Source organism: Microcaecilia unicolor, chromosome 7 (assembly GCF_901765095.1).
Source record: "Microcaecilia unicolor chromosome 7, aMicUni1.1, whole genome shotgun sequence".
NCBI lineage: Eukaryota > Metazoa > Chordata > Amphibia > Gymnophiona > Siphonopidae > Microcaecilia > Microcaecilia unicolor.
Window position 1 is genome coordinate 145,501,653 of NC_044037.1, and position 13,666 is coordinate 145,515,318.

Sequence of the window (13,666 nt, forward strand, 5' to 3'; positions counted from 1 at the left end):
GACAATGGATATTATGTCATCTTAGAAAATGATCCCACTGAAGAATTGATTAAAGAAATAAAAGAGATAGTCTGCTTTGAGGGGCATAATCGAACAGAAACGCCTATCTCCATGGGCGTTAATCTCCGAGAACGGGTCCGTGAAGGGGTGGAGTGAACCGTATTTTCAAAAAAAAATAGACGCCCATGTTTTATTCGCCAAGGTGTGAGCTGGGCGTTTTGCTTTTCAGCGATAATGGAAAATGAAATCGCCCAGCTCAAAAACGAATAAATCCAAGGCATTTGTTCGTGGGAGGGGCCAGGATTCATAGTGCACTGGTCCCCCTCACATGCCAGGACACCAACCGGGCACCCTAGGGGGCACTTTTACAAAAACAAAAAAAAAGGTAAAAGAGCTCCCAGGTGCATAGCACCCTTCCCTTGGGTGTTGAGCCCCCCAAATCCCCCTCAAAACCCACTGCCCACAAGTCTACACCATTACTATAGCCCTAAGAGGTGAAGGGGGGCACCTACAGTGGGTACAGTGGGTTTGGGGGGGTTGGACGACTAAGCATTAAGCAGCACAATTGTAACAGGTAGGGGGGGGATGGGCCTGGGTCCACCTGCCTGACGTCCACTGCACCCCCTAACAACTGCTCCAGGGACCTGCATACTGCTGCTTGGGAGGAGGGTATGACATTTGAGGGTGAAAGTAAAAAGTTGTGAAACATTATTTTTTGTGGTGGGAGGGGGTTAGTGACCACTGGGGGAGTCAGGGGAGGTCATCCCCGACTCCCTCTGGGGGTCATCTGGTCATTTAGGGCACTTTTTGGGGCCTTATTCGTGAAAAAACAGGGTCCAGGAAAAGTGCCCTAAATTCTAGCTACAAACGCATCCATTATCGGCGAAAGGCGCCCATCTCTGTTCGGGTGATAACCACGCCCCAGTTCCGCCTTCACCACGCCCTCCGACACGCCCCCGTCAACTTTGTCCGCATCCGCGACGGAGTGCAGTTGAAAGCGTCCAAGGTTCGGCTTTCGATTATACCGCTTTATTTGTTTTTGTGAGAAAAACGCCATCTCCCGATTTAGGTCGGAACTTGGGCGTTTTTCCTCGTTCGATATAAGCTGGATTGTCTCTCTTGATGGCTACATTATATTTTTATCATTTTTTCTGTTTTAAAGGACTTTTAAGATGTTTTTTTTCCACAGCAATTTAGTTGCTATGGATCCTAGGACATCTCAGATGTTCATTTTATTTTTTATCATTTTAGCGATTTTCCATGGATGTAAACATTGTCATTTTTTTTAGTTCTGGGGATGATCTCAAGCTGCTTTAGTTGTTTTGCACTTCATTCACTTACCATTCTGCCATTTCAGGGGGGAGCACTTACCACCATCCACTGAGGTGGCAGTAAGGGCTTCTGAACTAACCCAGCAATAACGGGACAGTGATTACTACAAGGTAAACACTGGCACTACAAAAATAGAAAATATTTGTGTAGTGCAAGAAATGACAGGCGCTGGTGGGTGGACTACCACCAGGGTGCTGCAGTAGTCTGTCAGTAGTTCCTGTTTGTCGCATGGTAAGCCCGTGGTGGGCTTACTGCCACTTAGTGAAAGGGCCCCCAAGTTATTTGTTCTGTTGGATACCTAGTGATACTAGATGTAATAGTATGCCAGAACTGTTCTTGGTCAATCTTCCCTCTTGTAATGTAGCTACCTAATTTTGATTTTCCTGTTGTTTAACTTTAACTGCTTCCGGTATATTGTAAAATTGAAAAGAAAATGATCTGATCATAATGTAGATGTCCAAATTGGTCTAGAAACGGAGATATCATCAGTACAGGAATAAGCTATCAAAATTTCCTTAATTGGATTAAAGCTATTTATTCTATTCCCATTGAACAAGTGATTGCTAATGGATGCCTATCTGATTCATTTACCTTTATATAGAGAGGCACTCATCAAAGCTGTCTTCTATCTTCGTTACTTTTGCCCTAGCTTTAGAACCCTGAGATCTAACATTCAAAACAGCATGGAAATGGAAATTTCTATATATGACCAGACACACATTATTTCATTGTACACAGGTAATGCCCTTCTCTGTCTCAAAGGTTTGAAATCAAACATACAATGGAGGCTCGTTTTCAAAGCACATAGACTCAAGTCTATGTGTTTGAAATAAGCCTCAATATGTTATTTCTCTTATCTATATTGACACACTTTTGCTGCTTGGCACAATCGTTAGCTGATTCTTTCGATGTTGTTGCATTGGATTATTCAGCTCCAGTGTATGTGCTTTACCATTGTTGGCTGAGTTATTATAATTGACCTCCTGAGGCAGGCGCATTGTGTGCTGAAATGTAGACTGCATTGAGTTCTTTCTTGACTGCTTTTAATAAACCACTGGTTGGAACTTCATTGATCTACCCACTTCTTTTGTTTTTATTTCTCTTGTCTAGATACTCTGGTAAGTATCAAAAAACTGCAGTCTTAACTTGTAACACTTTGAGATCCTCATCTATAAATAACAACATTACTCCATTCCAGATTGTAAAACATTTAAAATATCTTGGCATTCTTATATCTCAAGACTTAAGCCAATTATATAAGCTGAATTATGATCATCATTTTTTCCCAAACAGGAAAGGACTTACACCCAAATGCAAAGGTCCCCGTAAAGAATCTGTCTGTATTTCCACCTCGGTAAAAATTACCGAATTGGAAATACAGAGAGATTCCCAAAGTGAATCACATGCAAATGAGCTGCTCCAATGCTTTTGCAAACAGGCTCATTTGCATGCTATGGGGGGGGAAGCTACTGGGTCAGCTGAGCATGCACAGAACATCGCTAAGCGTGGCTGCTCTGTGCATGCCACAGACGGCTTTCATACATGCAGACAGCCTTTTTTGTTCGTTTGTTTTCCGCTCTTTTTTCTGGTGCCCCAGTGCTGTTCTCTCCTGGATCCCTGGCTTCTTTTGTCTTTTCCTCACTCCTCCAGGCAGAGCCTCCCAGTGCCCCGTATCTAAAGCCAATATTAGCTCCTGGGGAGCTGAATCGTACTAAAGCTTCCCAGCTTGAGAATTTACAGGAAGGCGGGCAGGGCTGGTCCTAGGGTCTCTGGTAACCCCCCTGCAGACTATCAGTTGGCGCCCCCCCCCCTAGCATCTTCTTTCCTCTCTTCCTCCCTCTCCTCCCCATCTAGCATCTTCTTTCTCTCTTCTCTCTCCCTCTCCTCTCTCCCCCTCCTCTCCTCTGAGTTCCAGGTCCCTCTCCTCTGAGTTCCAGGCCCCCTCCTCTCCTCTGAGTTCTAGGACCCCCTCCCTCTCCCTCCCTCCCTCCTCCTCCGTTCCAGACCCCCTCGCTCCCATCCGAGTTCCAGAACCGGTGGCCTGCCCTCCCTCCGACTTGAGTTCCAGCTCGACCTCTTCTCCACTCCCATAACAGTGCTTCGCCTGCCCTCACCTTCTTGCATGCCGCCCAGAATTAAAGTCATCTTACCGAGTCCTGGCAGCAGCAGTGAAAGGCGAGCAGGCTCGGCGAGTTGGCGCTTCAGCGGGCTGCATTCCCTTCTCTTCGCTCTCAGCTCTGCCTATGGTCCCGCCCTTGTGGAAACAAGAAATGAGGGCGGGACCAGAGGCAGAGCTGAGAGCGAAGAGAAGGGAAGGCAGCCCCCTGAAGCGCTGACTCACCTTTCATTGCTGCCGCCGGGACCCCGGTAAGATGACTTTTAAATTCTGGGCGGCATGCAGGAAGGCGAGGGGCAGGCGGACTCTGTTGAGGGAGATGGGAGAAGAGAGGTTGGGCAGCGGGCTGGCTCCTGGCTGGGAGCTTCCGCCTTCCGGTTCCGGCGGGGAAAATTGCATAATGCAACACCCTTGAAGGCAGGCACCCCCTGCGGTGCTTACCCCGCTTACCGGGTTGGGCCAGCCCTGAAGGAGGGGAGAGAGAGGTGGGAAAGAGAGGTTTGGAGCAGGAATCTCCACAGGACAGGGCTGGCTGAACTTCCCTTCAGTCGAGTTGTTCGTTCCCTCCCACATCATTTGCCCATGCCCTGGAATTTTTAAGGAACAATCCAGAATTCCTAGTGGAAAGTGTTGCAGACCTGCAAGCTGCCGGCAGCCACTAAAAAGTCCTGTCCATGAGAGGAGTCAGAACTGGTAGATCAGCTTCCTTTTACCAGCACCAGCACTAGCAACAATGGTCCGCAGCTCTCAGCAGCCCCAGCCAGACACTACCAACAGCTCCAGACCTCCCGTTAAATTTTCTACGGTAAACGTAGATGCTGCTTCTGTGCATCATTTGGAAAATGGCTGTGCATTACTTTGCATGCAGATTTGTATAGTAATTAGCTCATTATAATAACTTTGCATACAATTTCATTAGCTGCTACAATGACAGGAAAAGAGCTTGGAAAACCCTTTTGTGCATGTCTCGCTGTACTCCTTGCTCGCTAAACTGGCTAGAACCAGTGTAAAAACCACATTGCTGGCTCATTAGGTTTTGTGCATCTAGGCCTTATTCAATTGGAAGGATGGCTAACATAACAAGCATAATATTTGCCTAAACTTATTTTCCTTTTTAATTCTCTTCCTATCCATTTACCCAAACACTGTTTTTTTCTAAATTACAAAAATGATTAAGGGACCCTTTTACAAAGGCGTGGGAGGGCTAACGCATGGGTAGTGTGCACCAAATCAGCACTACCACCAGCTAGCACGTGCATCTGGCAGTAATTTTGAGTTTGTCATGCGCCAAATCCTGGCAGTAAACAGCAGTTGGTATACGCTGCATGGTTATTGTGCAGCTAGCGTGTGAGCCTGTACCACTAGATCAATGGGTGGCGGTAATGGCTCAATCCATAAATAGGTATGCGCCAGACAGATCTATTTAAAAAATCTATTCAATATTGAAAATATATTATTTAGTGGAAGCAGCAGTAAAAAACTAATCTCTCAAATATACGTAATGCTAAATTTGGACCTTTACTCAGGCATGCCTCCCTATGCCTCAAACAATTTCAGCTGCCTAATGATGAAACATTTTCTTCTCCTTAGAACATAAGAGTAGCCATACTGGGTCAGACCAATAGTCCATCTAGCCCAGTAGCCTGTTTCGTCCTTTAGATTGTAAGCTCTTTTGAGCAGGTCTGTCCTTCTTTGTTAAACTGTTGTGGGCAACATTCCATGCTACCAATCCCAGGTCAAGCAGTTGCTTCCCCGTGTCAGTCTCAATAGCAGACTATGGAAATACACATTTATGGGCTCCTTTTACTAAGTGTGGTAAGCCCAATGTGGTCTTACCGCTTGCTATACAGGAAGTGCCGCCAGGCTACCGCAGCAGCCCAGCGGTACTTCCCACCCCTAACATGCCGTCATTTCCGGTACTACAAAAATTTATTTATTTTTGTAGCGCAGGAGTGTACCCGGCGGTAATCGGGCAGGGCTGCGTGCTGCCCAGTTATCACCGGGTTAGCTTGGGAACCCTTACAGCCACCTGATGTTTTCTCCACTCTAAATTCCTACCAATTGTAATGCATAGCAAAGCGATTTACAATACAATTAAAATGATAGTTCACACATCAATGTAGAAAAAAAGTAGAAGAAATAAGAACTCCGATTTATATTAAAAAGATTAAAAGACAGTAAAAATAAGATAGAGCTTAAGTTCCAGCAGACTGCCACATCACTAGTCAGAGTCATCATTGGAGACTAGCTGCCTCATATAACCTAGGTAGGGAAAGCTAATTACCTAGGTGGGGAAAGCTAATTGAAATAAGCATTTTAAGAGCTGTTCTAAATTTGGAAATGAAAGCTTGGTACGCAGGGAGTGGGGTAATTAGTTTCATAAGATGGGGGGTCGCATAGTAAAAGGTATGCAGTCATGCAGCGTCTAGATGTATGGACCGAGCTGCGGGTAGATTTAGCAAATCATCATGCAGAGCTCTTAGAGCTCTAGGTGGGACATGAAATGAGAGTTTGGAGGCAAGATAGGTTCTAGTACAGTATGTTGTTAACCATAGTTAAAAATCATGAATTGGATGCGAAATGGATAAGAAGCCAATGATGATTGTGTAACAAAGGAGTAACATAGTAACATAGTAACATAGTAGATGACGGCAGAAAAAGACCTGCACGGTCCATCTAGTCTGCCCACGATAAACTCATGTGTATACCTTACCTTGATTGTACCTGTCTTTTCAGGGCACAGACTGTATAAGTCTGTGCAGCAGTATTTCCCGCCTCCCAACCACCAGTCCCGCCTCCCATCACCGGCTCCGGCACAGACCCCGTATAAGTCTGCCCTCCCCCATCCTAGCCTCTCAACCACCAACCCCTCTTCCCCCCGTAACATGGTCATGACATGGCATTAGTAACAAGTTATAATTCTAGTGCAAAACTTAACTGTTTTTGCTTCTCTGATTGTTAATAAAGTACTTTGAAAAAAAGATTATTGAGTAAGAAAACATAATTTTAAAGAGTTTGTTATAATATGAAATCTCTTGGATCATTGTTCAAAAACAACAGTGCATTTGATGGAAGTAGTGAGGGTCCAGTATATTGCCTCTGTGATATTCCCAGTTACTGTCAATCCCATCAATCTTTAACCTGATTCTCTTGCATTGTGGCATAGTGTAAGGCACCCCTAAATGAGCTTCTTATTCACAATGTAATTTTTTAGCAATATAGTGAATCTTTTATAGGCTAGTTATGCAGCCACTGAATTCAAGAATAGTGTATGTAACATACCTCTGGAGACTTCCGGCATTCCTGGGCACAATTTCTTATGCATGACAGCTTCCAGAGTGGTCAATATTGTTCATTCAATTCTGAGAGTTCCTGAACATTGCGTACTCGGAAAGATGTAGCACTATTACTAGCAAGCTTGGTCACGTCCTCCATGGGAATATCTTTCAGTCCCACTGCAAACAAATTGATGCCCTTTCCTCCAGTGACTGAACTGCTCCTTCCACATTGTCAGCAGATTTCCCACCATTATAATGAATGCAATCTGAGGCACTCCCTCATCAATTCTGCTACCAGATTCCTTTACGAAGTGCTTTCATCAAGGTGCTTTAGGGCAGCCCCCGTGTTTACTGTCCTACCTCCTTTATATCCAACTTTGGAGATCACATCCAAAATACTCTCCCTGTTGTTGTAATCTTTTAAGAAGAATTCATCAGTGACATCAGAGTTGTACTGGGCCAGGCCTACCTGGATGGAGTCACCTTCAGAATAAACAGCATCAATTATGCATATACAAACTTGAGAACTTCCTGAAAGTTACCTCTTCCCAAGTTTATTGACCCATCCACCAGGAAAACAATATCAGCTTGTTTTTTTACCATCTGAAGGGAATCAAAGCAATAAATGTTAGGCAAGAAAATGAATGAGCAATAAATCAAATTTACTGTAGATGTACAGATCAAACTGATCATGAGAGAGGTTACATAAATCAAGAAGGAAAATCTAAAATTAATTACAGAAATTCTTAGCTTTATCAATAGATTTGGCAATTAACTTTGTGTAGGTTGTTTAGATCAGAATAGATAGGTCAACGAATTCAACACACTTGATAGTATTATAAAAGGTTCATTGAATGTGGAATCTTTATGAAATACATGTGGGGTCATTTTAGAACTGTGTATACATGTACATAGCAGTATTACACATGTAATTGCACACATATTTGTATGACTATTTCAAAATGTTTCTATATGCATGTATAGATAGCTGTATTTTGGGTGTGATTTTGGCAACCTGAAAAAACAAACATCTATTTTCCATTTTACAATGGGAATACACATATACTTTAAGATCTTTCTGTGCTAGATTTGTACCTTCTTTGAACTACACACGTTCCAGTTACCTGATCCTCCAAACACGAGGTCACCAACAGTGACTCAGGAGACAATTGTGCTAACCTCTGGGATATCGACTACCAATTCAGACATGAGAAGAAAGTGTTATTTGCTCCTTTTATTAATTGCCTCATCCTGTACATGCAGCTTTTCAAAATGCAGCACAAACACATGTAAGTGCTGACAGTTATACCTCGTGAAGAATAAGGGGCTGTCCTATCCTGGGTAGGCCACTTGATGGCGCTGTTCCCATAGAAATGGGGGGAAATGTCCAAGATGATTCACTAGAGGGAGCCAGTACGGGAATGTCCAGGTGGAGGTTGCTAGGACCAAGGAGAGTCCTGGGCTGGAAACAGGTGTAGGTGGTTATGGGCTGGGTTCTGCCTGGAATTAGGGGGAAGAACCTAAAGGGGTGGATAAGCTAATCAACCACCTTATACCTACCTGAGTTTTGGAAAGGAAAGAGAAGAGAGAGGAGCTGGAGACCGGGCAGCTGGAGGAAGAAGATCCCCTTGAAGGTACTGGCTGAACTCTGTGGACTTTTGGTGGACTGTGTGTAGATAGAGCTATGTATTAAGAACAAGGAACTAGCGGCCAGGGGCTGGAGGACAGAGCGGTACCCTCAGAGTGCGGGAAGAACATCCTGTTCAGGCCGCAGGGGCTGTTAGCACTGGGCCCAGGTGTCTGTGTGTGAGGCTCAGTAGGAAGACCTGTGAAAGTGTTTAAGCTGGAAGAAGTGTGCCCAGGGGGCTGGAATAAAGAGATGCCTGATGAATATGCTGTTGTTGAGAACTGTCTAATCTACATCTAATTTGCATATTAAGAACAAGGTCACCCTGAGTGAACAAGGGACCTAGGATCCTGAAGGTTGGTGTGTTCAGGGTGCTGGGAAGAGACCGGCTGAGTTCTGCTCAGGAGCCACAGGCCAGAAGGTCTGCTGGAGAGCGGGAGGAGAAGCCTCGTCCTAACAACCTATACATTATGAAATATTTATTTATTTGTTGCATTTGTACCCCACATTTTCCCACCTATTTGCAGGCTCAATGTGACTTACATAGTACCGTGAGGTGTTAGCCACCTCCGGTGATGAAACAAATACAGAGTGATGTTGTACAGAACATTGGAGAATCAAGAGAAGAAGAGTGATATATTGTTCATTACATATTGTATATGTGCCTATATGTGTAGATGGCAGTGTTTCCTCAAACCTTTCTGGGGCACACCTAGCCAGATGGATTTCAGGAGTATCACAGTGAATATGCATAAGATAAATCTGCATATACTGGATAACTGTTGAATTTAAATCTGTCTCATGCCTTTAGCAGAGGGTTGAGAATCACTGAATTATGGAAATGAGTAAAACAACATGGATATTAAACAGATGAATAAAGAGTTAAGATTTACAGCACTCTCAAAAAGTTAGGGTTTTAAGTTGGATATGAATAAAACCAGAGAGGGAGCATGATATACTGACTCAACATGTCTATTACAAGCATATGGCACAGCAAGATGAATGGAAAAGAGTCTGGAGTTGGAGATAGAGGTAGAGGTAAAGGGCTCCTGCACTACTCCTGTGCTAATCAGATAGCGCAAGGTAATGTACTCGCACTAACCCAATTAGCATGCCTACTCTCCACCTATAGGCATGCCTCCTGCACTGGAAAATAACAAATATTTCCTAGCATGGGATTAGCGTGCACTGAGCGGGAAACTACTGCAGGATCGCTCAGTAGGTCCCACGGTAGTGCCCTTTTAGCACATGGTAGGCCAGGATAAGGCCTTCCACGCCTTAATAAAAGGGCCCTTAAGTGCGATATTTAGCACTTACTGGCTATGGTGAACTGCATGTAGGGCCACTTTTACCAAGCTGTGGCAAAAGGAGGCTTGTGCTGGTAGCGTGTGTTTTGAAGTGCACTGAGGCCCCCTTTTACTGCAGCGATAAAAGGTAGATCTTTCTTTTTTTCAGGAAATGGCCGTGCAGCAAGTGAAGCACTTGCCGCAAGGCCATTTTGGGGGGAGTCCTTACTGCCATCCATTGAGGTGGTGGTAAGGGCTCCTGCACTAACCCAGCGGTAACTGGGCAGTGCATGGCAGTGCCGAGTACCGCTGGGTACACATCGTTGCTACAAAAATATGTTTGTAGCGCCGGATATGATGTGCACTGGGGCTAGGATCTACACAGGGCAGCTGCAGCGCATTGGGCTTACTGCCACTTTGTAAAAAGGGCCCATAGACAGGACTGCATTTTATGTGATCCTATTTATGCAGTTATCTTAGCCAGTTAAGTACTGAAAATCGGCACTTAACTGGCTAAGTGCTAACTCCACTCTGGAACGCACACAAAATAACTAATTTTGACTTGGGCGCTAATGAGGCATTTTCAATGGCACTATCCAGTTAACTGCTGCTGAAAATTCCAATTAGCCCCAGACAGGCAATTTAAATGGCCAGTAGCCTCTCCTAGCCATTTAAATCATGTGAATTTCTGGTCTTACATGTTAAGTGAAAAATGTGAAAAACAAATATATTGTCCAAAAATAGCACTTAGCTTCAAATAATTCTTGAAATTATTGTTTTCAAAGCTACATGCTGTTTTAAAAATATGTTCTCCTGATATTCAGCATGCAGCAGTCAGCGTTTTTTTAAACGCTGATTGTCAGCAGCTAATTTTCCCCGATATTCAGTGTTGGGCACCAACACTGAATATTGGGGGGATAATTTTGGGTGGGCTGGGCACTGGAACTTTTCCAGGTCTGTTTTAAGTTCAGCTGGGGTCAGCATAACTTTTTGTTTTGTTTGTTTTATTTTTTTAAAAAGAGCCTCCGAACCCTCAAGCCCCCTGCCAGCCCTCTGACATTGCCCCCTCTTTCCCTCCCTCTCCCCCAGACTTCTGCATTAAAAGCCCCCAGAACAAACCTATGCCCTGCTGTCAAGGTAGGCCCCCTTGGGCCTACCTGTAGCCCTGGTGGTCCAGCAGTGGTCATCAGGGGCAGGCGCGCAGCCTCCTCGCGGCACTTCACAGGTTGCAGTATTGCTGCCCCTGATGACCACAGCTGAACCACCAGGAGGGCTAGGGGGAGGGAAGGAGAGAGTGTTGTCAGGGGAGCAGGAGGGGGCTCTGGAGGTTTGGGTTTTTTAGCTATGTGGGTGCCGGCACTGAATATTGCTGGCACCTGCATAATCTCAGATTCCTCCCCAGCGCTGCCCCTGACCTGCCCACTTTTTCTTTGGACGCCCTGTGGGGGTATTCAGTGGCACTCTCCAGTTACGTGCCACTAAATATCTCCACTTAGGCATCGGGAAGTGATTTGATTTTGTTTTTCACATTTTTCATTTAAAATGTAGTTATTTATACTTAATAAAATTGAGGGGCCCTTTTACAAAAGCATGCCAAAAAGTGGCCTGTGGTAATGTGGGCGCTTGTATTGGACTGGACCATTTCTCCACTGCGTCTGGAAAAAAGGTTGTTTTTTTTTTTTGGGGGGGGGGGGGGGAATGGATGTGTGGCAAAATTAAAACCAGCATGCATCTATTTACGGCCTGAGCCCTTAACGCTACCCATTGACTTAGCAATAAGGGCTCATGTGTTACCCACATGGTAACTGCCTAGCACATGCCAACTGCCAATTACTGCTGGGTATGCCCCTGCAGTAGAAAATTATTTTGTATTACGGGTTTTCAGCGTGCGCCAAACTCAGAATTACCGCCTGGTGCACGTGCTATTCGGGCGGTAATGCCAATTTGACATGTGCTGCATGTGCATAGGCCGTTACGTGGGTAACCAATGGGACAGAGAACAAATCATATCACAATGATAAACTGGATGAAATCAGAGGGGGTGGCGCTATAAGTTAAAGAGGGAATTGTGACTAGCAGAATAAAATTCAGCAAAAAACAGAGAGTAACTTGGAATCCTTATGGATAGAAATTCCATGTGTGAAGGGAAACAGAATACTGGTAGGGCTTTACTACCATCTGTCAAGTCAGAATGAATAGACAGATGATGAAATGTTAACATAAATTAGATAATTTATTAAATTTAGCAATACTATAATAATGAGTAATTTTGATTACCCCACTATTGATTGAATACATGTCTCATCAGGAAATACTAGGAAGGTAAAGTTCCTAGATGGAATAAATGACTGCTTCATACAGCAGCCAGTTTAGGAACCAACACGAAGGGGCACTATTTTAGATGTAGTCCTTACTGGAAAGCAAGACTGAGGGTCCCTTTTACAGAGCGCTCTTTCAAAACTGAAAGAAATCTTGCTGAATCTGGAGGATATAATAATCCAAATTTTGACAAGTTAAAGAACAGCAAATCTCCTGGACTGGATATGGTAAAGAAGGAACTCAAACATGAAATCGCAGGTCTTCTATTGGTAATCTCGTATCTGCATTTAAATAATCCACTGTACCTGAAGATTGGAAGGTGATCAGCATAATATCAGTTTTCAAAAAGGGTTCTAGGGTGATCAGGGAAACTTCGAATGGTAAATCTGACATAATTGCTGGGCAAAATGGTGGAAACTATTATAAAGAACAAAGTTTATCAAACACGTGGACAAACATAGTTTAATGGGACAGAGTCAACATGGATTCAGCCAAGGGAAATCTTGCCACACCAATTTGCTATATTTTTTGTAGGTGTGAATAAACATGTGGCTAAAGGGGAACCAGTTGATGTAGAGTATATAGATTTTCATAAAGCTTTGGACAAACTTCCTCATTATAAAGCCATAGTTTAGGAGGCAATGTTCTGTTGTAGATTGGGAACTGGTTAAAAGAAAAAACAGAGGGTGTAGTCAATTCTCTTAGGGCCCCTTTTTCAAAGATGCGGAAAGCCCAAGGCAGACTTACTGCTCGCTTAAAAGAAAGTAGTTCCCACCCCCAATGCACCGTCATATCCGGTGCTGCAAAAATATATTAATTTTTGTAGCGCCAGTGTGCTGTATATGTAACCGGGCGGTAATGGTCTACGTGCGTAGAATGACGATTACCACCCAATTACTGCCCGCGTGTCAGAAAATAAAAATATTTTCTGGCGCGTGTAGCAGACGCATGTCAAAAATGAAATTGCTGCAAGGACCACATGGTAGCTGGGCAGTAACTCAAAACTGATGCGTGTTGGGTGCGCATAGGTGCCTACGCGGCATAGTAAAAGGGTCCCATAATAGTCATACTGGGTCAGACCAATGGTCCATCTAGCCCAGTATCTTCTTTCCAATAGTGGCCAATCCAGGTCACAGGTACCTGGCAGAATCCTAAACAGTAGCAAGATTCTATGCTACTAATCTCAGGGCAAGCAATGGCTTCTCCCACATGTCTATCTCAATAGCAAACTATGGGCTTTTCTTCCGGGAGTTTGTCCGAGCCTTTTTTAAATCCAGATATGCTAACCACTTTAACCACACCCTCTGGCAACGAGTTCAAGAATTTAAATATATGTTGAGTGAAAAAATATTTCTTCCTCTTTGTTTTAAAAGTATTACCATGTAACTTCATTGAGTGTCCCTTAGTCTTTGTAATTTTTGAAAGAGTAAAGAAAATTATTCACTTTTACTAATTCTACACTACTCAGGATTTTGTAGACCTCAATCATATCTCTCATCATCAGTCTCGCTTCCAAGCTGAAGTGCTCTAACCTCTTTAACCTTTCCTTATATGAGAGAAGTTTCATCTCCTTTATCATTTTGGTCACCCTTCTTTGAACCTTTTCTAATTCTGCTATATATTTTTTGAGATATGGTGACCAGAACTGCACACAATACTCAAGGTGAGGTCACACCATGGAGTAATACAGAGACATTATAATATTCTT

The 13,666-nt window shown here is 43.9% G+C and overlaps 1 protein-coding gene across 1 annotated transcript in view; it reads right to left on the reverse strand.

Annotated features, from left to right (window-relative positions):
• Positions 1–13,666, reverse strand: part of COL6A3 (collagen type VI alpha 3 chain) — a 722,910-nt gene that overhangs the window by 565,835 nt on the left and 143,409 nt on the right. Inside the window, 6 exon segments of the mRNA XM_030209050.1 lie at positions 6,731–6,796; positions 6,799–6,933; positions 6,936–6,977; positions 6,980–7,045; positions 7,048–7,236; positions 7,239–7,329. Coding sequence (XP_030064910.1) covers positions 6,731–6,796; positions 6,799–6,933; positions 6,936–6,977; positions 6,980–7,045; positions 7,048–7,236; positions 7,239–7,329 — 589 coding nt within the window.